This window comes from Carettochelys insculpta, chromosome 12 (genome assembly GCF_033958435.1).
Source record: "Carettochelys insculpta isolate YL-2023 chromosome 12, ASM3395843v1, whole genome shotgun sequence".
Lineage (NCBI taxonomy): Eukaryota > Metazoa > Chordata > Testudines > Carettochelyidae > Carettochelys > Carettochelys insculpta.
Window position 1 is genome coordinate 18,827,354 of NC_134148.1, and position 27,062 is coordinate 18,854,415.

At 41.6% G+C, this 27,062-nt stretch overlaps 1 protein-coding gene across 15 annotated transcripts in view; it reads right to left on the reverse strand.

The window, feature by feature from the left end:
- TCF12 (transcription factor 12) overlaps positions 1-27,062 on the reverse strand; it is a 395,995-nt gene that overhangs the window by 227,933 nt on the left and 141,000 nt on the right. For 7 of the 15 annotated variants that reach the window (XM_075006242.1, XM_075006258.1, XM_075006241.1 and 4 more), the window contains exons 4-5: positions 17,845-17,918; positions 9,317-9,385 (exon numbers count right to left, since the gene is read on the reverse strand). The exons of 2 other annotated variants lie outside the window; for them this stretch is intronic. In XM_075006242.1, coding sequence (XP_074862343.1) covers positions 9,317-9,385; positions 17,845-17,918 — 143 coding nt within the window. The remainder of the gene's footprint in view (positions 1-9,316; positions 9,386-17,844; positions 17,919-27,062) is intronic. 6 more of the 15 variants (XM_075006256.1, XM_075006244.1, XM_075006247.1 and 3 more) reach the window with 1 other exon arrangement.

A 27,062-nucleotide genomic window follows, 5' to 3' on the forward strand; every position in this document is an offset into this window, starting at 1 on the left:
ACAGCTCTTTTCCCCACAAAGTAATAATCATTTATACTTCTCTACTCGTGTCTAGAAGTCCTGGTCTTTAAATATCTGCATATCACTGTTTGTTTAGACAAATTTTGAAAAGTTCTATACCACAGATTTTGCAATTCATAAAATAATAAGAATGGTACTTTCTATGATTTGATGAATATCCCTCTACGACAATGACTCCTCAAGACTATCTCTGGAGTCCCTATGGCATGGAAGTAGTCCCAAAAATATCACTTTCTGGAGGGCACTAAGCGCTCAGCCAAAGGGAGATTTTTTATTGTTGTTGGCCTATTGTCCAGCTGGTGCCCCAGGCAGTCTGAATTCTGACAAAAACACAGTCCTTCTTTGTAACTGCCAAGACAACAGGAGTAAGTAACCACACAGAACACAATGGACCCTCAATTATATTCTGCTAGCTTTGCCGGCACATGACCTGAGAAAGACTAGGGAATAACTAGAATAAAAACATAAACCAAAGGCCTCGATCTTCCTTTGACTTGCTTTATCTAAAGTCAAACAATGCCTTTATCCACCTATCAGTAATATTTAGATAGGCAAACTTCTATTAAAGAGTCAGTCTTTAACACTGTAGATTGGGACAGCTAGAGAGTCAGACAAAAAAAAGAGAATCTCTTAAAACAAGTAAGTTGTTGAATATAAATTCACGAGCCAAGTGCCAGGGAGTCACAGATAATTAAACTCAAACAGCAGCATGACAACCATAAAATAATACCTCACGTCAACATATCAGAATTCCCTAATTACAGCTACCAGAAACACACCAATTTTACTGAAAAATTCAGCTTAATATCAGTGCTTCACTTAACCAATGAAACAAATCACTTTCAGAAGCATCTCTGGCATTTTCTTGTATCTGCATCCAATTAGAAACTCCAGAACTCTCTTGACTATTTTGAACTGCAAACCAAAAATGAACTCATTTTCAGATGCTTTGTATCTAATGTGTTTATTTCTTCTATGACTTATTTTTCTTTGGAAATTCCACCTTCTCATATCACTTTCCTGACTCCATGGATCTTCTTAAGCCATATGAAAAAAATGTTTATAAACCATGGCAACCTCTCTGAGTCTATCTGGCCTGAAATTCAGTCAGGAAAAAAAATGAAGTAAAGCAGTTTAAGGCACACTCCCAAGGTTGGAAGGCTTTAACATTTTATTTGCTTTTAATAAGATTCATCCTTCTCCTGCCAAGTTCCATGTGATTCGATGAATGAGGTTCATAAGTAAAACAAACCAATGGCTACAACATGATTGCATCCATCTGTTGCATCTCATCTTAAATTAAGAACATAAACTTCTTGAACCGTTTTATATATATATTTGCATGGTTCCTAGCAAAATTTGTCCACCCCTGCCCCAGTGCTGTTGGGGCCTCTAGTAACTGTTGTCAGCTAAAAAACTGTAACATCATCATAAATTCTAGTGCATTAGAAAGCCTACAAATATCATAGTGGCTAGCATGTGAAAAATTAACCTGTGCAAACACCTACTACAGGTAGTTGCACATCTCTTATTATGTGCGTTTTCCATGTTCTTCAATTTTACCATCTGATAACACAAAATCCAATCTTAAAATGGTACAGTAAGGTTTTAAAAATGCCCAGCTGTTCATACCCATGTTGCTTACAAGCACAGTTATACAGGTAACCTTTACAAGAGTTTTTAATAATATATTTTCATTAGTAAAAATTGAATAGTCATGTCATAACCAACATGTTTATGTTGGTAAAGCTAGTGTGCATGCACCAGACCTTAGGAGCCTATGTCCCATTGACATTCACTTTTGAAAATGAGACTTGTACCTTTGAAAATGTTCCTATTGACATTTTGGGTTAAAACCTGGGAATGAAGCCATAAACTTCAGCAGGGTCAGATTTTCACATTTAAAATGTAAACGAAAACTTAATTCTGCCCACAGACAGGCAACTTGAATTAACTAATCCATTCCAAGTATTCCATACCCAATTAAATTTAACAACAGGACAATCAAGTCTGTTAAAAAGTGGGTGGAGGTAGAGAACAAAACATAACAGTAGTTCAAGTATTCCGGGCTCCATGCCCCCACTAGCCTTCACTCTCACCTCTTCTGCACTTCAAAAAGCAAACTACTAACCCCTTGTATTGTCCCAAATTATGTTCTTTCTGAATAGAATACTGGACAGAAAATTACATTCTTTAGCCTAACTCACTCAAGGCAACAAATATATTTTTGAAGACCAAAATCATAAATTTTATTTCCTTGTCCACTTATGAGCATGAACAAGACATGAAAATACAAAGTATATACACACTGGGCTGTCACTTACTTTCCAGCACTGCTCAGCTATAACTTGATACAGGGGGTGGGTGCTCTTATTTTCCTCAAGTCCTCTAAACTGAAGCAAACAGCTGAGGTCCAGTTTTGCTCTGCCTCCCACCTTTCTATATAGGATTTTAGAAAAAACCAAAACCCAACCCCACTGTGCCTCACAACTGAGCGTCAAGGATTTACATGCTGAGCATTGGCTTTTTGGCTACTTGTTTAATATAGTGTTAGCATTTAAATGATCACATCTAGACTTCGAAGTGAACATTCCATTAAAATGAATGGCGGATTTCACACCTCTGCTACTGCTTCAGACAGTACATCTGTAGAGTAAAAGAAAAGTGCATCAACACCAGTAGCAAAGACTACCTTTTTCAGGTGTGAAGAACATGGGAAATATCTGTTTAATTTACCTAACTATTGTTTGTATCACTGTTTGATTACTAAGGCATGACTGGCTCTATGGAGATACACACATCTCATAGAACTGGAAGAGACCTCAGGAGGTCATCGAGTCCAGTCCCCTACCCTTTTGGCAGGACAAAGCACCATCGTTTTTTTTTTTTTAAAATATCTACTTGCCCCAGATTCCTAAATGGCCCCCTCAAGGACTGAACTCACAACCCTGAGTTTAACAAGCCAATGCTCAAACCGCTCTGTGAAATTCTAAGGCCTGGCTTACAACTAAAACTTGGGTTGAAAGTAACAGAGAGGAAGCCGTGCTAGTCTATATACTATCAAAACAAAAAGCAGTCAAGTAGCACTTTAAAGACTAGCAAAATAGTTTACTAGGTGAGCTTTCGTGGGACAGACAAAAGCAGGTTGAAAACAGGTTGAAAGCTGTAAACAATTTCAGACCCTATGCCAAGGGGGAGCGCCTGTTTGGGTAAAGGGGGTAGGGGGGTGAAATTTCATAAGCGGGGCACAGCACTAGCAGCTCCTGGGTCTCTGGTTCATCCATTTAATTAAAACTATTGAAATAGATTACTGGTTTTATGTATATGTATTCACATTTATATACAACAAAAAGTCTTGTGGCACCTGATAGACTAACAGATATTTTGGAGCATAAGCTTTCGTGGGCAAAGACCCACTTCATCAGATGCAACATCAGAGATGTTGTTCTCGAAGCTACAGACTAACACGACTACCTCTCTGATACTTGTCACATTTATATAATGATGAATAGCTTCTTACAGTCTACATACACATTTTCTTACATGTACCAAAAGGACTTTTTTCTCATACGAACTTAACCAAAATTTCTGTTGGTTTGGATTACATTAGACAGGTTGAGGGGCCCTGCTAAGTGCAGGGATGGAAACTGGGGCCTGACATAAAAAAGTTTGTTTACCCGGCCTTATAAAATATAGCTAGGTCAACTTAACCCCCAGTGTAGACACAACTACACCAATAGAAGAATCCATTCTTATTTTGGGTCTACCAAATTCCCTTTTTAGGGGGAAATTACTACTCTGATGGAAAAACCTATCAATGTAGTAAGAGTCTATGCCATGGCACCATAGCTGCAGCTGTACCACTGATAGTGTAGACATACCCTAATGGGTTAATTCCAGTTCACCTGGAACTCTCCCTACCTACTCAGCAACCAAGAAATGGCTAATCAACTGATGGTGCACAAATGGACTACACAGCAAGTCCACCACTGGAAGTCGACCTTCAGCTCCCTGGAAAAATGCTTAAGCTGGACTAATCAGATCCAGATGGACATACAGAGGACACAGTTGGTAAATAAGAAGACAGTAATCGGGTAACCCAGTCTATGAGCAGAAATGAACGGCAAGACTCTGCAACAGAAGTGCAGATGGGTACTAAGTACTTACAAGGGGTGCCACAGAGACACACTAGGGTCAACATGCAGCTCACCCTGGAACTGTAACACAGGTACACTATTATACACACCTCCTTAAAAATATGATGCTTCTGTTAAATGTTTGTAATGTACAGAAAGTTACATGTAAAGAACCTTGGTGTGTATTTTCATTCTAACAATATTATTGTAACACATCTAAATTTTCATTCACAATCAACATTAAAGACTATTCCATGCTACAAAGCAATTCCCATCCCCAAGCAGTTTCATCCATGGCTGACACTAATGCTGCTTCCTGTTAAAAACAACAAAAGAAAGTGATGTTTTTGCTTTATGTATGTCACCTTCCTCTTTGCCCTAGAGATCAACTGCACTACATTAATGATATGCCTCTACCCAAGGTGGAAAAAAAAACAAAAAACAGATGATCTCATACTGCATCAAAGTACCAACACTAACACCTAAGGTTATGAATTTTAAAAGAATGTGCAACACTCTAAGAATCTCACAATAACAGTAAATATTTAAAGAGTAGCGGAACATACAAACTTTCCTAAGTGAAAAACAAAACAAAACTAGAAACAATGCAGGGGAGACATGTTAAGCATTCATTCGAAAACAAATGCCAACATGTTTAAACACCATGACTAAAGTCAGTAAAGTGGAAGTTAGATGCAAGACATATTGGTGCAGCAGAGCTTATACCTTACAAGGTTATCTGACAAAATAACCTCAAGTAAATGTTAAGAGAATGGTTATCACTGTTATAAATGGCTGTAGATTAAGAATCTAGACAGTCAGGTTTAAAGACAATGATTCAAATCGTGCATGACACTTGCAGTCTAAATGCTACACACGTTATTTAAAGCTTTCTACCAGAAGATAGCAAGATTAAATGTTAAAATTTCAATACAGAATTAGTCACACAAGGGGCCTCAGCCAGGAGGGTGTGAATACTGCCATTTTTATGGTTAGTCAGAAGGGGCAGGGGAAGACAGGAAATATTTATCCTGATGTTACATAGCATTTTGATACAAGTGAGGTTGAGAATGACTGTACTACTTCATAAATAAGGAAATGTATGAAAACTTCTCCCTTATAAACCAAGTCTACTTTTCATCCCATTTTTGTTCACCTTGCTAGCATCCAGCCTTTTCTATTCAATATCACTATTGTCTCTATCTGGTATTCTGTCTTTCCTTTTTACAATACCACTTGATCCACAAACCTATCATGCAGTCTGAAACAACGACAGGTAAACTAAATGGGACCCACATAACAAACAACAAACTTTGCCTTCGGTTCACTTCATCCACGTGGTTTATATTTGTCTACTACCGCTACACCTCTAAGCAGCAAAGCTGGATTGAGTTCAGCTCAACCACCAACAGCAGCATTGGAGTCACAGGAAGAAAAACATCCTCCTTTCTCCCTATCCATCCATGCAACTGCCAACATTTTAAGGTGTGAGATGCTGGAATTCACGCACATGCCTTTTGTTTTACTGCAGTCTTGAGCTTTTCAATTCTTAGTTTCTTTCAGCATAGTAAGTCAATAACAACTGGAGATACCTAAAGGCTAAGGCAACAGACAAGGAGTGAGGTATTGCCCAGCTCTAATCTTGATACCTCTCAATTGCTCAATATCCCAAAATACAAAACTGAGTATTTACCCTCCCTTACACTGACAGAAGCATTAATTTGCCAACACCGTACAACATATTGTTTGAAAATTAAGTATTATCACCACCTTAGATTTCAGGGGATGATAGCTAAGAATAAGAAACTTTCAACATCCTCCAAAAGTAAAAGAACACTAACTTAAAATAATTGGTTGATTTTACTAGATACTGTGTTGAAATAGCTAAGTGGCTTCTTGGGGATGAAACATGAGACTAGAAGCCTACGCAGCCTCCAAATTTTAGAGCTTTGTAGAATGAATTGAAACAATTATTCAGTGAAGTACTCAATTTGAGAATGGTCACAGATGTCCCTGGTTTATGAATCAAGAATTGCACTGAAGCTATATGGATGGGATTACACAACCACCGAATCTAATTATCCAAAGTACACAACTGTACCTTAAAAACCTCCTAAAATGAGCATTACTTTAATATATTAAGACAAGAAAATCTTTATTTGGCTCTTTCCCAGGTATCATGCACGAAGAACTATGTTTTATGTTGGAAACTCATCTGCAAACATATTTCAACATTTCTCTCACACTCTAGGAAACTATACCCATTTGCAAACTCCATGCTGAATGGAAAATTTGACTACAACAGCCTTTAAACAAAGCTTATGAAACTTTGGGGGAGGGGGACTACAAGACAAACTAGAATATTAACAAATATGCCTCAGATATTTTAAAAAAGTAGTGTCCTATCACATTTAGGTATCTTCATACGACGTATGGAGCCTACATTTTAAAAACTTTTTTTTTTTTTTTTTTTTAAAAGAACATGTTAGCCATATATCAAATTAGTCACACAAACAAATGTTATATTTGGAAAAGCCTCCTAACCCTTGAGTGCATGACGTTTTGTTTGTTTTTTAAAATAGAATTTCACACCACATCACTTTTTCAAGTACAGAATAATAAACCAGAGGAAGCATATAAACAGCAAGACACAAAAGGACAAAAAGGACACAAACACAATAGACTTGATAACACTTACTGGATTTCTGTGTCCCTCTTGTCTTGCTTTGCTATTTAACAGCTTCCTCTCTCGTTTTGTACCTGAGATTAAGAGGTATAAAAGACTATTTCAAATCTTGCTGTCTCTTCTTGATACTGTTTAATTTCTTACCAAATTAAAATGTGCTACTGGTGTAAAAAGTGAAGTCAGATGGACACAAACTTTACCCCTTTGGCCTCTAAAACATATTTTCAATTACTTCAGAAACAACAACAGTTAGGCCATACAATCTGTTGACAGGAGAGTACTGTCTAAAGTAGTGTATCAGCCCAGCCCTAGTGTGAGGTAGTTTTACATGACTGTATTTAGAAGAGACAGCTACAGTGAATGTACATATGGACAAGGAAACAACTTTTTCCTAGATGCAAAGGAAGGCAAAGTGAATACTTAATATCAAAATTGAGTCCCAGCTGAATTATATCAAAACATGCATTTATTTGTTTACTTTATTTAATACTATTTATTTTCTCATAAATGCCAGAAGTCAACACAAGCACTTGCCATTTAGGTTCCAGGAAGAGAATGCTATAGCTACATTATGGCCTAGGTTTTTGTCTGTTAAATCCTAAAGAAGCCTACCCATGGAGAGAAATGGCTGATTTTTGCATTTTGAAATATTTTTCCTTTGCAGAGAGAAACACCTGGACAGATACAGAACTAAGTCACTCCTTTCATTAAAAAGTCATTGTTAAAATAAAAACAAAGAAAGAAAGCCTCAAACACATAGTTGTTTAAATCGCAAAAATAATTCACCATTATCTAAAATGCAGTAAAGACTACAGTATAAGTAGAAGAACCTATCATTAAAAGTTTATGTTTAGCCGAAACAAAGAGATTACACCAATGTATTCCCATGTTGTGAGTCTTCATCTATAAAGGACAATACACACAACAACAACAACAACAAAGTGGAAATGCTGGAGCATGTAAGGCATAACATAACTAGGATAACTCATCAGAGTGATGTGCCAAAATTTCACTGGATTCGGTTGACATTTCCCTTGGTTAAGTACTGCACAAGTAGGCTGTTATCTATAAATGCCCCTCCCTTTCAGAAGGGGCATTTAAATGACACAGATCAGAACCGGTTAATGAGCAGCTGGTATGGATAAACCCTAGACTTTGAAATTCCCTTATTTCCAATTTGTTTCAAAGTGCCTGCGTCTACACAGCCAGTTTCTGTTTCAAAAGCAGCAATTTCAAAGTGTGACTGGCTGTCACTATGCTAATTAGGTGCTGAATATTCATGTCAGCACCTCATTAACCAATTCCCTTCTCCCTATTTAAATACCCCTTCCGAAAGGGAGGGGCTTGTGTAGACACGGTCCTGGTGTGTAAGTGTCTTTAGCAAGACTTTCAAAAAGCATCTTTACATCTTTCCATAACAGATGTACAGGAGGCTGCTAGAGTACTAATGCCAAGTATCATGAATCCAATTGGACAAAAAGTCACAAATATATTTAGCACCATGATACTCTTTAAGGGAGGACCAAATGCATATGCATCAGCATTGGGGCACCTATCCTGCAACCGAACATCACTATACTTGTTCCTTTTACATGGGACCTAAGATTCATAAGAAAGCACATAATCCCAACAAAATGAAAGGTTGACACAGCACTGTAAGTAAGATTTTAGACTAATCAACCGAAAGACAGAGCAGCTGTCAGGGTTTTGCAAAGTTCCAATGGATCCACTAATTACCATTACTGATTCATTCATTTAAAAGAGAAAGTCTTTATTGCCAAACAATCATTTTTGATGATTTGTGCATACATATTGATAATGAAAAACCCAGTTTATCATCTTCTTTATATAGGCTGCCACAGTTCACTGCATCAGATCTATGGGTGTCCTGGGTATAGGATTTTACATAAATATTCACAGAACCAAAAGTGTCATTTTAAGCACTTGTTTGAATAAGAAATTTGCATCTATAACAGAACGGACAATCATGCCCACTGCATATTTTGTATACAAAAGTTGCCTATCTTGATTTGTGCCTCTTTTTGCATCCAGATCTGAGATTATCAAAGTAATACTATAGAGACATACAACTGCTCCCTAATTTGCTTGAGCTTCTAGGCTGATTGCCAAATATGAAGTAAGTGATGGGATGTGAAATACATGTAGTGAAATGATTGTAAAACATACATTTTCAAGCTTATTAGTTAAAGATTACAGCTAAAGATTTACAAATGGGATTTTTTAAGGAGCCTATGGGAATTACGTGCCTGACTTCAATTTATTTTAATTTCATTTTCAATAGCAATTGAGCTCCTAAATCCTCTAGGCACTTTTGAAATCCCTGGTCATATTCTGTCTTTTACTTAGAGTCAAACAGTTAAGTCAATGTAGTCCGTCTTTTAAAGGAGAACTCCTGCAATAAACTATTGGCAGATAAATCACACACTCAGATTAGAAACAGATTAAGCAGTACCTCTTGAGGTTTCAACTTTTCTATGGTTGTAGAGATGTCTGAGCTTTTTCCATGGAGACTGCCATTTTCCTGTAAACAGGCAAGTAGTAAGAAAACAATTAGGACACAACTTAACATTCTATATTAAAATCAATGGGAAGAGCAATGGACTCTGAAATCTTGTTAGGTAAAGTTCAGTATATTAGAGACAAGTGAGTTTAGCTCTGATTTCTTCTAAATTTATATTGTTTCTTTAGCTTATCACCAGAAAAGATCTGGGAACCACAGAGTAAAGGAAAAAACCTGTACCTTTATGTCTACTCCCTAAAAAACAGTCTGTGAGATCATCATTGGTAACCTATAATCAGCACATTCAGACCAGGTTTTCCTCATGCTCTGCAGCCCAATTTGTCCTCTGATCTTGTTAGGGTATGGAGAGGAAGCCAGGTTATCCTCATCTGAAATACTGGACACCAATAGCAAAACAGAGACTCACAAGATGAAATAACGCTTAACATGCAAATAAAAGAAAAAACCCACCACAAACAATACACATGCACGAATTTATAAATAGAGTCAGTTTTCTTTAAACTTGCTGTGTTGAGTCCAATGCTTTCCCACTGATTTCAATGCAGAATGGAGTTTTTCCCTGTCCTATTTTTTGCAGAAAGACGTGGACACCATGGAACAAGTTCTACATTTATTATAGCACTTTTAAATAGACAGTTTCTAAAAGATTTTTTTTCTGAGACAAACACTGGAATTTTCCTTTAATACTCAATAAGATTTTACTTACAAATAGATGGCTATATTTAACAGACAACATGAACAGCCACACCTCATTTAGCAATTTTACATAAAGTTATAAAAAGCTTTCCCCCTTAACTATTTTCATACACACAATGAAAGAATGGACATAACAGACCAAACTGCATTCAATGGGACTCCTCACGCAGTAAAGTACTATTCAACTTGAACAGAAACGGCAGAATTTGCTTCAGAGTTACAGGAGGAGGGTATTATCCCACTAATCTAAATGAAAGGTTCATGTTGGCTGACAATTTGTTTACCAATATATAGCCTCACTCATGCATATGCCTACCGACCCTCAAGATTTTTTCCATGCAGCTCAAAACATGTTTGCATTCATGGTTCTTTCACAGCCTTCAGAGCAACAAAAGAATTAATCTCTTGTCCTCCCCTCTAAGCTTTTGACATCAATATCTGATCTTTGTATCTTTGATTTGTACTTCATATATGCCTGAAGTTTGGGATAGGTATGATGGTGTTAAATTTAATCATCTGCTTCGTCCCTAACCTCCAAAAGCAAAATTCCAACTTCAAATTACTGGAATAACAAGAATTAGTGTAATTGTGGGCCTACAAATTCATGAACAAGTGATCAATATAAGGGACACAATGTAAGAAGCAGTCTCAAATCCCAGTGAGATAATTCAGCTCTTCACTGAAAATAGCTATACATTAAGTCCTTATCCAGAGATATCAATATGTTCAAGACACTGAGAACATGAATACAAATATAAGGGTATGCATATTGTACAATTTAAAACATAGAAACAACTGCAAGTTCTAAAGAATGGGCTGGACTTCATGTCTTAAGTTAATTATTTAAAAATTCCTAAACAAACACTTCCAACATTTTGTACAATTTCCATGATGTAGAAAATATGTATAAATTTTAATGTGTAAAAGACTATTTAAAACAAATTCTGACTTTGCCCTTGTTTACACTACAGAAAGAGGTCACTGCAAAGCAGCTCACATCAACCTAAATCTGTAAACGTCTATATTAACATATTATTCCATCCAGTGTAACTCGTCCTCTGCATTGACTTAATAATTCCACGTCTACAAGAGGCATAGTAAGGCCCTTTCCAAATTCGTGGTCAACTTTGATCAACTTCACAGTCATAGAAATTTTTTTAAAAAATCATTATTTCAGCTATTTAAATCTGAAATTTCATGGTGGTGTTATTGTCAGGATCCTGACTCAAAAAGGAGTCAGGAGGTGGGTGGAGATTGCAAAGTTATTACAGTAGTGTTATCCTTACTTGTGCACTGCTGCTGATGGCAGTGTTGCATTCACAGCTGGAGAGCAGTGACTGCTGGCCAGAAGCCAAGCTCTGAAGTCAAAGAAACTGCCAGCAGCAGAGAAGTAAGGATGGCATGGTCTAGTACCGTCAGCCTTACTTTCTGCAATGCTGCCTTCAGAACTGGGACTTCAATGAGTGCCACCGTGCTTTGACCACTCAGCTCTGAAAGAAGCAGTGCAGAATAAGAGAAACATGATATGGTATTGTCATTCTTATTTCTGCACTGCTGCTGCTGGTGAGGTACTGCATTCAGAGCTGGCCACCTCATCAGCACCCACCACTCTCCAGACATCCAGATATGAAGGCAGCACAGAACTAAGGGTGGAAATACCGTGATACGGCCCCCCTCCATCCAAATACCCTTGCAGTCCCTCTATCAATTCCCTCTTGGGTCTAGACTCCCCCAACCTGAGAAACACTGGTCTCTCTCAGAGAGGATAAAAATACACAAACGACCAAATTTAATGGGGGCAAGACTAGATTTCACAATCCAGGACAACTTCTTCATGGCCATGAATTTGGTAGGACTCTACACACTTGCTAATGCTGTGTGAGTTGTAGACACTGTACTGCTTAAATTGACTGTTGCTGGCTTTCAGAAGGCGTCCCACAATGCCTCGCACTCATGTTTCAATTGGCACTACTAAGGATGGCCAGTACTGCCCCAAGGTGTACAGTGTGAAAGTGCACAAACAACTTCGCTACTACAGGAGTTGTACAGTGATGTAACTTAGGTCTTGTAATTTAGAAATACCCTTTGTAAAAGCAAGACAGTTTTCTTCATCACGGTAAAAGTCTAAATCTGAAAGTGATTTTCTTCTGCCTGAAATTTGCCAAAAGAATACTACAACTCTCTTCATTTTATTTTTTAAAATATCACTTTACTTAAGAGATATCTGGTCTTGAGCACAAGACCGTAAGCTAGACCTCCTGAGTTCTGATCCAGCCTCCATTACTCATTCCATCTGTAACTGTGACCTATATCTTAAGATCATCCAGAAACCAGCTGCTGCAGAATGCAGCTGTCCAGTGGCAAAGCAGTTTCTCTCACACAGAGCATGTTACATATATGCTCCTTGCACTTCACCTATTTACAGAATTCTAGGCTGCTGTTTTTAACTTCACAGTCTAAAACATGTTGGGTCATGGTTATCTCAGAACCCATCCCTCCCCCTAGTAACTCCAATCCAACAAAGATCATCCAAGGCACAAAGTAAATGTAAAGGGGCAAAGGGAGAATATTTCCATGGTTGAGGACTCTACTCTGAAATCTGTTTCCACCAATTAGTTCACCAATAATTCAATTTGCTGACTTTCTGGAAGAGAGAGGTGCATACAGATGAGGAGAATGACCAGGTGAGAAAGGTCATGGGCAAACTATTTTTGTGAGGAAAGGGGACGTTTTTATTTTTGGACACTTATCATTCAGTTTTATGAATCAAGCATATTGAAGAGTATTAAAGAATAGTTACAGAGAGATAGCCATGTTAGTCTGTATCTTCACAAAACAAAAAAGCAGTTCTGTAGTACTTTTAAGACTATCAAAATAATTTATTAGGTGATGAACTTTTGTGGGACAGACCCACAAACGATCCCACTGCATAGTAAGAAATGCAAACATGGTAGGCAACCAGCTTGGCTTAACAGGGAAATCCTTAGCTTAAACTCAAAAAGGATGCATACAAGAAATAGAAATGTGGACAGTTGACTAAGGAGGAGTATAAATATACGGCTGGAGAATGCCAGGCAATAATCAGGAAAGCGAAAGCAGAACTGGAACTGTATCTGGCAAGAGATGTGAAGAGTAAGAAGAAGGTTTTCTACAGGCATGTTAACAACAAATGTGTTATCCAGCAAGGCATGGGGCTGTTACTGGATGAGGGAGGTAACCTAGTGACAGATGATGTAGGAAAAGCTGAAGTACTCAATGCTTTTTTTGGCTCAGTCTTGACCGACAAAGTCAACTTCCACATGACAGTCCTAGACAACGCAGTACGGGAAGGTGGAGGGCAGCCATCTGTGGGGAAGGAACAAGTTCTGAGTTATCTAGAAAAAGTAGATGTGCAGAAGTCCATGGGTCTGGATTTAATGCACCCAAGGGTACTGAGGGAATTGGCAGAGGTCATTGCTGAACCTTTGGCCATTATCCCTGAAGACTCTTGGAGATCAGGGGAGATACTGGATGACTGGAAGAAGGCAAACGTAGTGCCCATCTTTAAAAAAAGTCAAGAAGGACAATCCAGGGAACTATAGACCCATCAGCCTTACCTCAATCCCTGGGAAAATAATGGAGAATCCTCAAGGAATCCATTTTGGAGCACTTGGAAGAGGGGAAAGTGATCAAAAGTAGCCAACATGGATTCACCAGGGACAAGTCCTGCCTGACCAACCTAATTAGCTTCTACAACGAGGTGACAAGCTCTGTGGACATGGCGAAGTCAGTAGATGTGATATACCTTGATTTCAGCAAAGCTTCTGGTACAGTCTCCCACAACATTCTTGTCCCTAAGTTAAGGAAATATGGATTGGATCCTTGGACTATAAGATGGATAGAAAGCTGGCTTGATGGTTGGGCCCAAAAGGTAGTGGTCAATGGCTCAACATCTGGATGGCAGTTGGTTTCAAGAGGAGTGCCGCAAGGCTTGCTTCTGGGGCTGGTGTTATTCAACATCTTCATTAATGACCTGGATGAGGGACTGGACTGCAACCTCAGCAAGTCTGTCAATGACACAAAACTAGGGGAGAGGTAGATATATTGGAGGGTAGAGAGAATCCAGAAGGACCTGGATAAATTGAAGGACTGGGCCAAAAGAAATCTGATGTGGTTCAACAAGGAGAAGTGTAGAGTCCTGCACCTGGGGCGGAAGAATCCCAAGCATTGTTACAGGCTAGGGACCAACTGCCTCAGCAGCAGTATGATGGAAAGGAACCTTGGGGGTTACGGTGGATGAAAGGCTGGATATGAGTAAACAGTGTGCCCTTGTAGCCAAGAAGGCTAACGGCATACTAGGGTGCATTAGGAAGAGCATTTCAAGCAGATCTAAAGAAGTAGTTATTCTCCTCTATTCAGCACTGGTGAGGCCACATCTTGAATACTGTGTCCAGTTTTGGTCCCCCCAGTATAAAAAGGATGTGGATGTGCTGCAGCAGGTTCAGTGAAGGGCAACAAAAATGATTAAGGGGCTGGAGCACAAGGCCTATGAGGATAGGCTGAGGGATTTGGGCTTGTTTAGTTTACAGAAGAGAAAACTTAGGGGTGATTTAACAGCAGCCTTCAACTTCCTGAACGGGAGCTCTGAAAAGGAGGGTGAGAAACTCTTTTCAGTGGCGTCAGATGGCAGAACAAGGAGTAATGGTCTGAAGTTGAAGAGGGAGAGGTGTAGGTTAGATATTAGGAAAAACTACTTCACCAGCAGGGTGGTGAAGCACTGGAATGTGTTGCCTAGAGAGGTGGTGGACTCGCCATCCCCCAAGGTTTTTAAGTCTCGGCTGGACAAGGTCCCGGCTGGGATGACTTAGCGGGGGTTGATCCTGCTTGAAGCAGGGGGCTGGACTAGATGACCTCCTGAGGTCCCTTCCAGCCCTATGATTCTGTGACCCACCATTTCACAATTTCCAGATCTGAAGAAGTGGGTCTGTCCCACAAAAACTCTCACCTTATAAATTCTTTTTTAGTCTTTAAAGTAGTATTAAAGAAGTTAATTTGAAATAAGTTAAAACATCTCAGTAAGGTCCTTAATTTCTACTCCAATTTCTCCATTGTAAAATGAGACTAATACATCCCTACCACGCAAGAATTTGGTAAGGTTTAGTATTTAATAGCATACCTACACTACAAATTTACAGCCACCACAGTAATTACTACAGTGGTTCATGACCACCCTGCCCTCCCCTTGTCAGTGGTGCATCTCTCAACCGGGAGCACTTCCACTGATTAAGAGGTGCAGAGTGGGGGACAGAGACCAGGCTTTCAGTTCTGCACAACTCCAGGTGACAGCCAGCTACCTCCAATCCTGGGCTTTCAGCTCTCCAACCCATCACCAGGAGTAAAGCAACCACCCAGGCTCCCAGAGCAAGAAGCTCTGCACTCAGAGCCTGGGCAGGTGCCAGGAGGGGTAGACAGTGCAGCCAAATTTACAACACGGAGACTGGAGCTCAAGCAGCACCTTTGTTCCTGACAGGGAGAGGGGAACTGGGCAGGTGCCACCCAGCCTGGAGGGGGACCCAGGCAGCAGCCCAGCTAGGAGCTGGAAACCTGGGCACCAGCCCAACTGGAAGCAAGGTGCTGAGACCAAGTGGGAAGCCTGATTCCAAGTGCGGAGCCAGCAGTCCAGGGGGCAGGCTGGAACCATTACCCCAATCACCTGCCAGAGTGTGACATCCCAAGCAGAGTGGCTTTCTTGTCAACGTCATAGCTCCAGCATGGAAACTGACAAGACAGACAGACAAGCTCCAAGGTAATTAACTGTCAGTGCCTCACGGGACTGGAAAGGGCTTCATCAAGTCCAGTCCCCTGCACTCACAGCAGGACCAAGTTCCATCCAGATCAGAGGTGGGAAATGCCCAGCCCACAGTCCAGATCTGCACTGTAGCCTGCCTGGATCCAGACCCTGGAGCTCAGGGTCTCCCCTACCCAGCATATGATCCACAGCAGAATTGGGGGGTAGAGAGCCCCGTGGACTGGATCAGGCAAGCTGGGTCAGAATCAGACTGTGGGCTCTACACATAGGTTGGGAATGCAGCATAGCACTCCCTGCACAGAGGTGTCTCCTGCCATTCTGATTGGCCAGAATTCCAGCCAATTAGAGCAGGAGAGAGGTGGTACCTGAGAAAAACAGCCAGAGTAAAAGCTCCCTAAAATTTCCTCAGATGGGAAAAGCACCAGCAGTGCAGGGAGGTAAGTGCCCCTACCATGCTCCTGCGTCCCCTCCCTCCCAGCCCCCACCAACTCACCCTGGTCCTGCACCCTCCCTCCCACCCAGATTCTCCCAGCCCTTCTATTCCTGCACCTCCTACCTGCCCACACCCCTCATTTCCAGTCCATTCCTGAACTCCCGCCACTGCTGCTCCCAGCCCAGTTATGCACCCTGTACCCTCCCTCCCAGCCACACCCCACACGTGCTCCCCCATCAGCCCCCTCCCACACACTGAACCCTGAAACCCCTCCCCCATTTTTGGTCGACCCCTGGGCACAAAGAAGAGTTAATTTGGCCTGCAGAAAGCTCTGAACCTCAGTCCACCCTTCTCCGCCCTCCTGCCCAGGGTGCTGGACTGCAAGGGAGTTAGGTGTATCAGTCAAAGGCCACATCAATGAGGGCTTTGGGGTGTGGGCTGTTCTTCTCACATTGCTGCAATTTAAGCCCACTGCATCTTGTCCTATCCTCAAAGGTTAAGAACAACAATTTTTCCTCCCTCCTTCTTACAACCTTTTACATGGACATTTCATCACCATAAGTACACAGAAATAAGCCCCATTCCTCTTATAGGTGGGAGTTACTATGTCAGTGTAATATGGCACTTACATATGACAGGGGACTGGACTTGATGACCTCACGAGGTCCCTTCCAGTTCTAGTACAGGTTGCACCTCTGCAATCCAGCACTCTCTTGTCTGGCAACATTCGTCACCTGTCATGACCACAGATGTTGCCAGACAAGAGTAGCAGCAGCTGGTGCAGGAGTCCCTGCAGGGACAAGAGCCAGAGCCCCTGCCTGCCAGCAGAAGGGCATGTGGGCCAAGACCAGAGCTTCCACCAGTCCTGCAGCAGCACAGGGCCAGAAACCCGGCCAGTACCGCAGGAGCATGGGGCCAGGAGCTTCTTGCCTGTCCTGTTGCAGCAGGAGCCAGGAGGCTCCCTCAGGCGTGGGAGCTGGAGCTCTCTTCTTCTCCATGGCAGTCACAGGGGCAGGGGTTGGCCGGAGCCCCATGGTAACCTGGGCTGAGGAGAGAGCCTGCAGGCTGGAGCTGCAGCAGCCCCTGATCACAGGGCTGTCTGCATGCAGAAGTCCCTCACCTCCACTCAACAGGCAAATTCTCTTGTCTGGGACCAGTCAAGTCCCAAGCATGGCAGATAAGGGAGGTGCAACCTGTATTTTATCATTATATTGTCATGAGCAAAGCTGTAGCGTATAAATAAGAAGGATGATATAAGTAAGGCAGCTTACATTTACCTAACTCTGTAGTGTAACACCAGGCATATGAAAACCTTGGAAAACGAAAATCATTAACTTATTTCTGCACTAGAAAGCATTATATAGGTTCCAACTAGCATTATTAGTGTTACATGTGAAGTCAAAACGTTATCACAAGACGCTAATTCCAATGTTTGAAGGGATACACCCCTCAAAAATATTGCCACATCAGATGTTCTTATGTAATAATGCCGCCTTTTGGTGACCATTCCCAAACCTCCTTAGAGTCAAATAGAAACCTTACCCTTGAAGACTCATATGAGGGACTTGGCTGACCACTTGTTCCCCAAGATGTAGCACCTGTTCGTTCATCCATACCTAACAATGAAAAGGAAAGTCCATGTGTATCATAGATGCTAAAATGAAAACATAGCATAATTTTCGCTTGTGCAATAGTTTGTATCATTCTTGCACATGTAGCATCAAATGATATTTCTAGAAACAGCATTAAACTAGCAAACAAACAATTGCCTTGCTGTCTGATTTATATGGTAAATAAAATAAAACCCAGATTACAGTTATAGCTGATAAAGTGTGTGAGTAAGGTTATCTAGTACTTTTGTGGGGCTGTATAAAACTGACCTGGGTTCAACATAAAAAGGCAACACGGTCAGGTGCACCAAGCATGACAACAAGACAAGAGACTTCGATTCTCGCCCTGACTAACCCAATCCATTACTATTGTGGCTTTCAGAAAGTAACAATACAATTGCCTCAATTTTCCCAATTTGTAAAATAGGGATAATACCCGCCTCACAAACGTGTTGTGAATTTAGTTAGCTAAAGGTTTCCAGACTGATCTGGATTGGTGCAGTGCTAAGTATAATTACAGCCAAGGTCCCTGGTTACCTAAATAGCAGTAAGTGGCAATGCTATATGGAAAGACAACAGAGGTATTCAAATCCCTCACTACTGACATTTATATTCAATTAAGAAGCACCAATGTCCAGCTCCAATGAATACAACTGAAATAGGCTAGGACAAATGGGTTAGGGGCCTTAAAGTTCCAGTTGGGAAATGGAGGATCTTCAGGAGGGAAAATATGAATATATGAACTAATTCACTTATATATACAAATGTTCTTATTCTCCAATTACTGTACGGCTTTCAAAGGCTGCCTGCTCTTTGTCCTTGTACTCTTTCACTATAAGTCAGACAATATTATTTTCACAGAAAAATTGGCAATGATTTTTTTTTAAAAGTTGTAAGCATAGAAAGAAAACAAACACAGTATTCCAACTCTTCCAGTTCTGCAATAGCTCCTTTGGAGTCTGTTCTCTTTATGCAAATCAAGGTTTAAACATTCAAGTAACAAAAACTAAGGACGAGAAGGTGAGATTTAACATACTATAGTTTTAGCTGGAAAGTAATATTTCATCAGTTAAATATATTACTTTGTAAACAAGTATATCAATATTAAACTTATACAACTATTAATCACTAAAAATATTTTTAAAAACCCGACTCTTAGCAACAAACTGCAAAGTTTTGTGAAGTTAGCTAACTAACTAGTTAGCAAAATTACACATTCCCAGATAGGATTGCCCCTGCCCCAGAAAGACAAAGAGATTTTAGGAAAAATTGTTCCTTCCATTTGAACTACAAACTGCTTTAAGCAATCTGATCATGCCAAAGTGATACACTTCACCAGTGGAGCACAAGTATGGACCTCAAATACCAGGTTATAACTTAAATGTGAAAATATTATTCTGACAATTCTCTGCAGTTACCTGTACAAATAGAATTGCACAGAAAGCCAGATATTTCTATTTTATATTGCAAGCCTCTCTCCATGTAATCTTCAAAAACAGTAGCGATATCCCCTTTCATCTTTCCTCCCAGTCAGATGTGTCAGGTAAAGTTTGAGGTACAGAATATAGCTTTTAACTATGGCACTGCAAAGCCTCACCACTTAAAAGACCAAGTACATGATTACATCACAGGTTACCCAATACATTGAGCTCCATAACAATGACCCATTATGAACTTTACAGCTTGTGAACAAACATCCATATATGTTACAGTCCACATGAAAGCCTAACTGCAAAACAAAAGCATGAGACACCAAGAAAGAAACAAACACTACATCATTTGAAATGAAGAGAATGCTCAAATGGATAGCCGTGTTAGTCTGTAACAACCAAGGAGTCCTGTGGCACATTAAAGACTACCAGATTTATTTGGGGATAAACCTGAATTGGAAAAAGCCACTTCAACAGATGCATTGGAGTAGAAATAGAGAAAGTGATATACCTCTATATCCAGTTTCTCCAATGTACACAGCAGAAGGGCTTTGCCGGCACATGATGGCATACAGCACATTAGTAGATGTGCAGCTGGATAAGCCCCGAATAGTGTGACTTATGTACTTAGGTCCTCTGATGGTGGTGCTTATATAGCTATGTGGACAGAACTGACAACAGGTTTTGCTGCAGTGATAGGTTCCTGGTCTAGTGTCTCTGTCATGTAATGTCTGGCTGGTGTTGAATGTTTCCTTCAGGTTAGGCAAGCTGTTTGCAAGATAGGACTGGCCTGCCTTCCACGGTCTGTCAGAGCGAGCAAACATTTTCCACGATGGCTTTTATATTGTTAACGATATGCTGTAGGGGCCTGAGCTGGGAGCTGTAGGTGATAAGGAGAAGTTAACCACTTCTATGCAGTAACGACGGTTCTCCAAAATGTGTCGCTGTGGGTGCACCACTCAGGTCTCAGCGTGTCCTGGCACTGTCGATCACAATGCTTTTCAAAGCAGTGCCCCCACCCCTTCCATGCCACACATGCACACCAGTCGTCTCAAGCCATCGCCGCTCAGAGGAGTGCACACGCAGCCCACCCCTCCTCTGCTCCTTTTGCATAAATTCCAAGCAGGGGGAGGATAGGAAGGTCATAGAGCACCTGCGGGGACAAATCTCAGAGAACCATCATTAGTGCACAAAAGCGAATAATTTCTCCTTCTCCGTCAGGTAGTCTCTGCGAGTGCTCCACTTAAGTGACTCCGTAGCAGTACCCATATGATGGAGGTGGGTATAACAGTTTTTATGTGGATTCATACAAAACTGCATCTGCCATCTGCATTGCCGCGCCTTTTTCCTAGCACCGCTGCTCTGGCAGGTGGCTGGGCTACGCTCCCCATTCATAACACCTGGGGTGGGGGGAAGGCAGCTCAGTACAGCTGCACACATTGAGCGCCTCTCCCCCTGCTCCACACATGCATGGCTCCACCTGGGAGCTATGCAGCTCTTCCGGTGCCAGCGTGGCTCCTGCACTCCACCCAGGAGCCATGTAGCTCCTCCCACCTGATGCTGTGGCGCGATGTGGTACATGCTACCTCAGCACCTGTGGCTGGGCGCAGCCTCTGGACCTAGCAAGGCCTTGGGGTGCAGTACGGCACCTGAAGCTCATCCCGGCATCACGCCTTCATCCCCAGCTCCATCAGCAGTGCCTGTGAGTCGGGTGGCATTACAGATGTAGGGTGGACTGGGATTGCCTGCTTGTGGGGGTGCCTGGTTTGGGAGGAGAGGGAGGGTACTGATTTAGAGCAGGGGGGCTGGGGGTGGGCATTGATTTAGAGCAGGGAGGGGTGATGTGGGTGCCTGCCTCTGTATCTGAGGGCTTGGCTGTAGACCAATGGTTTTCCATCAGTGAGACTGACAACTCTGTACCAGCTGGAGCTCAAGCAGCACGACTGCCTCAGTTCCAGCCGGCCTGGGGTTCGTCAATTTACTCTCCCTCTCGACTCACCCCATCCACCCACAGTGGCTCTTTGCAGAGCCACCATGAGGGGAAATGCTGATACCGCTGGACCCTAATGACACTAGGAGGCAGCTGAAATGCTGCTTCCTGGCCTGAACAAGCTGGCAGGGAGTCCAACAGGAGGGAGAGAGGGCAGGACCACCCTGGCTCCAACAGGCTGGCAGGGAGGGGAACCTGCTTTCAGTGGTTACTTGTTTACTTAACATCCCTAGCATGGTGTTGAGCAGATTTTGAAAATGTGTCTGTGCTCACTGTCCAAGACAGTATATTATGTCGTGGATTGTATGCACTACTAGTAGCAAACCTCTCTGGTAAGACTGTAACCCTAATAAATATAAGTAAATGTGATGTTTATGAGCAATCAATTCAGCTGAAAAAATGAGTATGCCATGGAACTGCTTCTCTCACTGATGCATGCCATGTTACTGAAAAGTTTGGGAACCACTGCTGTAGACAAAGGATCATGTGATGTGTCCTGGATGGAAACCAGAGACACAGATACTAACAGTGGCCAGTAGGTTTCCGGTACAGGGTGGTGTTTATGTGACTATCATTTTTTTTTGTACTGCAGTATCCAAGTGGAGGATCTCTTGTGTGGACTGGTCTAGGCTGAGGTCGATAGTAAGGTGGCAATTGTTGAAATCCCAACAGGCCCTTAAAAATTCCACTGGGAAGTCAACTACTAAACCAGGAACCTATCCCTGCAACAAACCCCACAAACAATTCTGTCCACATATTTACACAAGCAACACCATAACCAGACCTAACCACATAAGCCACACATCTATTAACTTGCTATATGTCATTGTGTGCCAGCAAAGCCATGTATATTGGCCAAACTGGACAATCTGTGTACCAAGGAAAAATGGACACAAATCTAATATCAAGAAAGGTAACATACAGAAACCAGGAGGACAACATTTTAACATCCCTGGATGCTCAGGAATGGATGTAAAGTAGCCATGTTTGTTTTTATTTAAAAAAAAAATCAAACCCAGACTAGAAGGGGAAACAGCAAAGCTGCAATTTATTTGCAAATTTAACATAATTAAATTAGAAATGAATAAAGATTTGGGATGCTTTTGTAGAAAGATAACCAGTTTCCCCTCTCTTGGTATTCAGACCTCCCCTTCAGCTGCTGGGAGGAATCCACATCCGCTCTGACTGAACTGGCTCCACTGACACTGGTCCTACACTTGATAAGTATCTCCCTTCTTTTGATAAACTAGCTTATCTATATAACATATTTCCCTGCTTCTTTGTTTCCACTCCAATGAATCTGATGAAGTCAGTTTCACCCACAAATGCTTATGCCCAAATAAACCTTTTAGTCTTTAAGATGCCACTGGACTCCTTATTTTTGAAGACTACTAGGAGTCATGAAGTGCTCTAAACACTTTTTTTCCCTTAAGGGAAACACTTCTTTTCCCTAAAGAATGCATTGTTACAACAATATTTTAACAATAGCTCTTTAAAAGACAGCACGCAGAAAACATTTTATACTGAATGGTTAATTAGACTCCAGTGCCATCAGCTAAAAAGTGTTGGACCCCTATGGTGTAGCACAAGACAGACCTACAGCACGGGAAAGTGCTCTTGAGAAATGCAAAAACATTGTACAAAGCTAGCAATTTCTGTGAGTTTGCTGCATTTTGCAGCTGACGGCACCGTAGCAGTTTTATTGTAACTGAGCCAGGAAAAAGTCACGCCTGGCACTTACACAGGCAAAAGTCATCTTTTGGCACAAGTAACTCCTTTCTGCCAGGAACAATAGTTGTAATAATGCAAGCATTACAAGAAGTCTTCTAGTGCCTGAGTTTCAAAACAGAGGCACAGCATGAAAATAACTTAATAAAAACATTTTAATTAGAAAATAAGTAGTTAGCCAATCTAAGACTTGGTAATCTAAGAAAAATTTGTCAACATATCAATAGATGGATGTCTATGGTCCTCCACAGCAAACCTCGTGCCTAAGTCCTTTTGCACCCTTGAGCTCAAAATTCTATTCAATGGAACTTAAGCACACCTTTAAGGGCTTTGCTGAATCAGGGCACAAACAGATAAACACTTAACTCTTGTATTTTCATTCCGTCACTTTTGTACTATGATATAAGTAAATAATTTCTTTCACAAGCAAATAAAATTTTGAGGAGAGAAAGAGGAGACTCAGAACCAGTAAACAAAAGAATTTCCCAGAAAAAAAAAAAGTGTATTTACTTGTAACTAGAGATTTGTGACATTAATGGTCCTTCAGACATCCAGAGAATGCAGCCACCTCTCTTCAGCCGATGCATGCAATTTTAAAACAAAAAAAAAAAAAAAAAAATCTAGGAAGAGGATTACCTGACTCACATGAAACTCAAACCACTTAGGTACAAGTCTAGGGCAGGGTCATAAGGAGATCTTTCCCTTATATAAAATAGTATCTGGTGGGTCCATCACAAAGAACAAGCTGTTCTGTAGCACCTTAAAGACTAAAAAATGCATTAGATCAAAAGCTCTCGTGTGTAAGGCCCACTTCAAAAGTCATGACCTAACTAACATATTAGCTGTTAAGGTGCTACAGAACTGCTTCTTATTTGTGAAGCTACAGGCTAAACATACACCTGACTGAGACTGTTTGCAGCTCTCTAACTCTTCTGGTTGACATTATCGCTAACAAAAATGTCACCTTAACAGACAGATGGGCCTTTATGTAAGAACCTGCACCAGCAAACAGCTCAGCGACAGGTGAGAAAAAAATATGCCTCTCTCTGCCCCTTTACATAGAAGAAAGAAGCAGGAATGTGCCAAACAGTCTTTTCTGGGTCCATAACGGCCTTGTTAATGGAAAGCAATGCTCCTCTAGGAAAGGAAGGCTGAAGAACATCTAGCAAACTTTTCAGGGACTCCAGGACTTACTCGAGCTGAATCTGTAGCTCCACAACCATCCTGTGCTCTGAGCAGAGAAAATGTCGTCCATGGGTTGGGTGACAGGCAACACATAAGCCCACTGTGTCCCAGTCCAGGGCCCTAAAAGCATCAGAGTCGTCTGCTACTGAGTCAGCAGGGATATAGTCTGCAACCTGCTGACTCTCTCCCTCTCTGTCAATGTTACAGTCGGACAGGGGGTCTACCTACCGAACAGGAGTCTACCACACTCCCCTTCCCAGTATACTTGAGGGGCCAGGGAGGTAAGTTAGTCAGTGGAGGCCTCCAGCACTCGTTAACTGCTCTTTCTGGGTTAGGTCCCATCAGTGATCCACGCAGTCCAGGCCAGTTGTCTACTTCCTGAGGTCCCACTGCAACCTCCCAGTGTGGGACTTCAGGAAAAGCATCCATGCCTTCAGGCAGCTCGGCTTCAAGAGCCCTCATCTCCGCCCTTTATATTTAAGTCCTGCCCATTGGTTTTGGGGAAGTGGCGTGAAAGTTGTGTGGCTCCATCCACCAGGGTGCTGAGACACACTCCTCTCCCTCCAGGTCTGCAGGCAGTCACTCCACCTCATAATGCATACGCAGTTAGTACTCACAGCATCGTTTGTCCATCGCTCACCAAAAAGGAGCAGGAGCAAGAAACAGTTTCTGAAGACCCTGGACATAATCCCAGATTTACTGGGGGGATGGGTTGTCCCCAGGAGGTAAAAAAAACAGTATCTAACTACACTAAACTAGACTATACTATAAAGCCTTGGCGTCCAATATATTTGCTCCTCGCCACATGTGGCGAATAGGACACTGCGTTGTTGCGAAGACATGCACACCTGACTCATAAGACAGGTGGCCAACATGAGGCTCTTGGAGACTTTAAACATGCCCCTCCTGTAACAGGCAACATAGAAGGACTCTACATACTAAATACAGAAATCCCAACTCTGAAACCTTAAATCCAATTCACATACTTTTAAAGGATTAGCTTGACTTTTTAAAAATGGCGAAAAACACCACACTTTCAATCTCAAACTCTTTTTCAAAAGAAAAACAAAAAGAAAGGTAGCTGCCTAATTACTCTGACATACATATTCACATCAAGTGCAAATATATTCATCTAAAATACTGGCTTTGATAACCAACTGAAATGAAAAATCATTTTGCTGTACAAGAAAAAGACAATATTTAAAACTTCTTTCAACAGACAAGTTCTTATGCTCTTGTAAACAAGGCAAAGATAATATGCTTTATAGGTTTACCATCTGTTATGGTGATGATCAAATAAATGATTTGACGGAAGAAATCAGATTGTAGATTGTTAAGGCAGGTAGTAGAGGCATGAGTTTCTGTCTTTTATAGCTTCTTTATCCAATTTCATTCTGAAGTAATGATATTCCTTCAGATTCAACAACTGAAATCAATTATAAAACAATGCACACAGAGAAACAAAATCATATTGATTATATTTTGCATCCTAGACACCCAAACAAATAAATCTAGCATTATGTTTCATATTGCAAATCTCTGAAACATGAGACTGTGGCAAACCAGGGTGGCCTCCTTTTGACACAGAGAGGATGGAACCATTCCTGCCTCCTATGAGCAGAGGCAGGTTGGGCCCACCCCTTGCAACAGAAGCAGAAGCACAACACAGGAAGTCTAGATGCCTCTGGCTCCGCTGAGGGAGAGCCTGGGAAGGAATGAGATGCTGCTGCACCCTGAACCAGGGACTGAGCTGCTTCAATGCCTACCTCTAAAAGAATACCTAGAGGAGCTGCCTCCCACCAAATAATCTAAAGGCAGGGATGGGGAACCTACATCCCACAGGCCAGATCAAGCATGTCTCCCCTCCTCACTGCACTGGGAAGCCTGAACTGATGCTCCAGCCTTGCGACTTCCGCACATGGCTGGATCACCAGTGGCAGCTCCCCACTGCAGCGAAGAGGTGTGTGTGTGTGGAAGCCCCAAGCCTTCTAGGCTGGAGTCCGGCCAACCATATACCACTAACTCTGCCTAACCAGGGCCAGGGATGAAACAGCTATTTGAATATGGCAACTCTGCAAGGAAGCGCTATCCCGGAGGCTTTTTCCAGGCTGCTCCCATTGGCTGGAATCACGGAGCAGCACAGAGCCATGTGCTGCCGGGAGCTGTGCCACATAACCACCCCCCATCCACCTCCAAATCAGACTCAATCTCCAGCCTGCTCCTGCACCCTCCCTCACAGACCTCACACTCCCACCACCTCCCACTCCTATAGTAACACAAGAATGGCTATAGTGGGTCAAACTAAAAGTCCATCTAGCCCAGTATCCTGTCTTCCAGCAGACGCCAATACCAGATGCCCCAGAGTGAGTGAACAGAATAGGTAATCACGAACGAGATCTCTCTCTCAACATCCATTTCCAACCTCTGACATACAGAGGCTAGGGACATCATTCCTACCTATCCTGGCTAATAGCCATTGATGGACATAACCTCCATGAATTTATCTAGCTCTTTTCTGAACCCTGTTAAAGTCTTGGTCTTCAAAACCTCCTCTGACAAGGAGTTCCACAAGCCTACTATGGGCTGTGAGAAGAAAAACTTCCTTTCATTCATTTAAAACTGCTATGCATCAATTTCATTTGGTGATCCCTAGTTCTTTTGTTATAGGAAAAAGTAAATAATTTTTCCTTATTCACTTTTTCCACACCAGTCATGATTTTATATTCCTCTATCATACCCTCCTTAGTCTCCTTTTTCTAGGCTGAAAAATCCCAGTCTTTTTAATCTTTCCTCATATGGCATGCACCCCAAACCTCT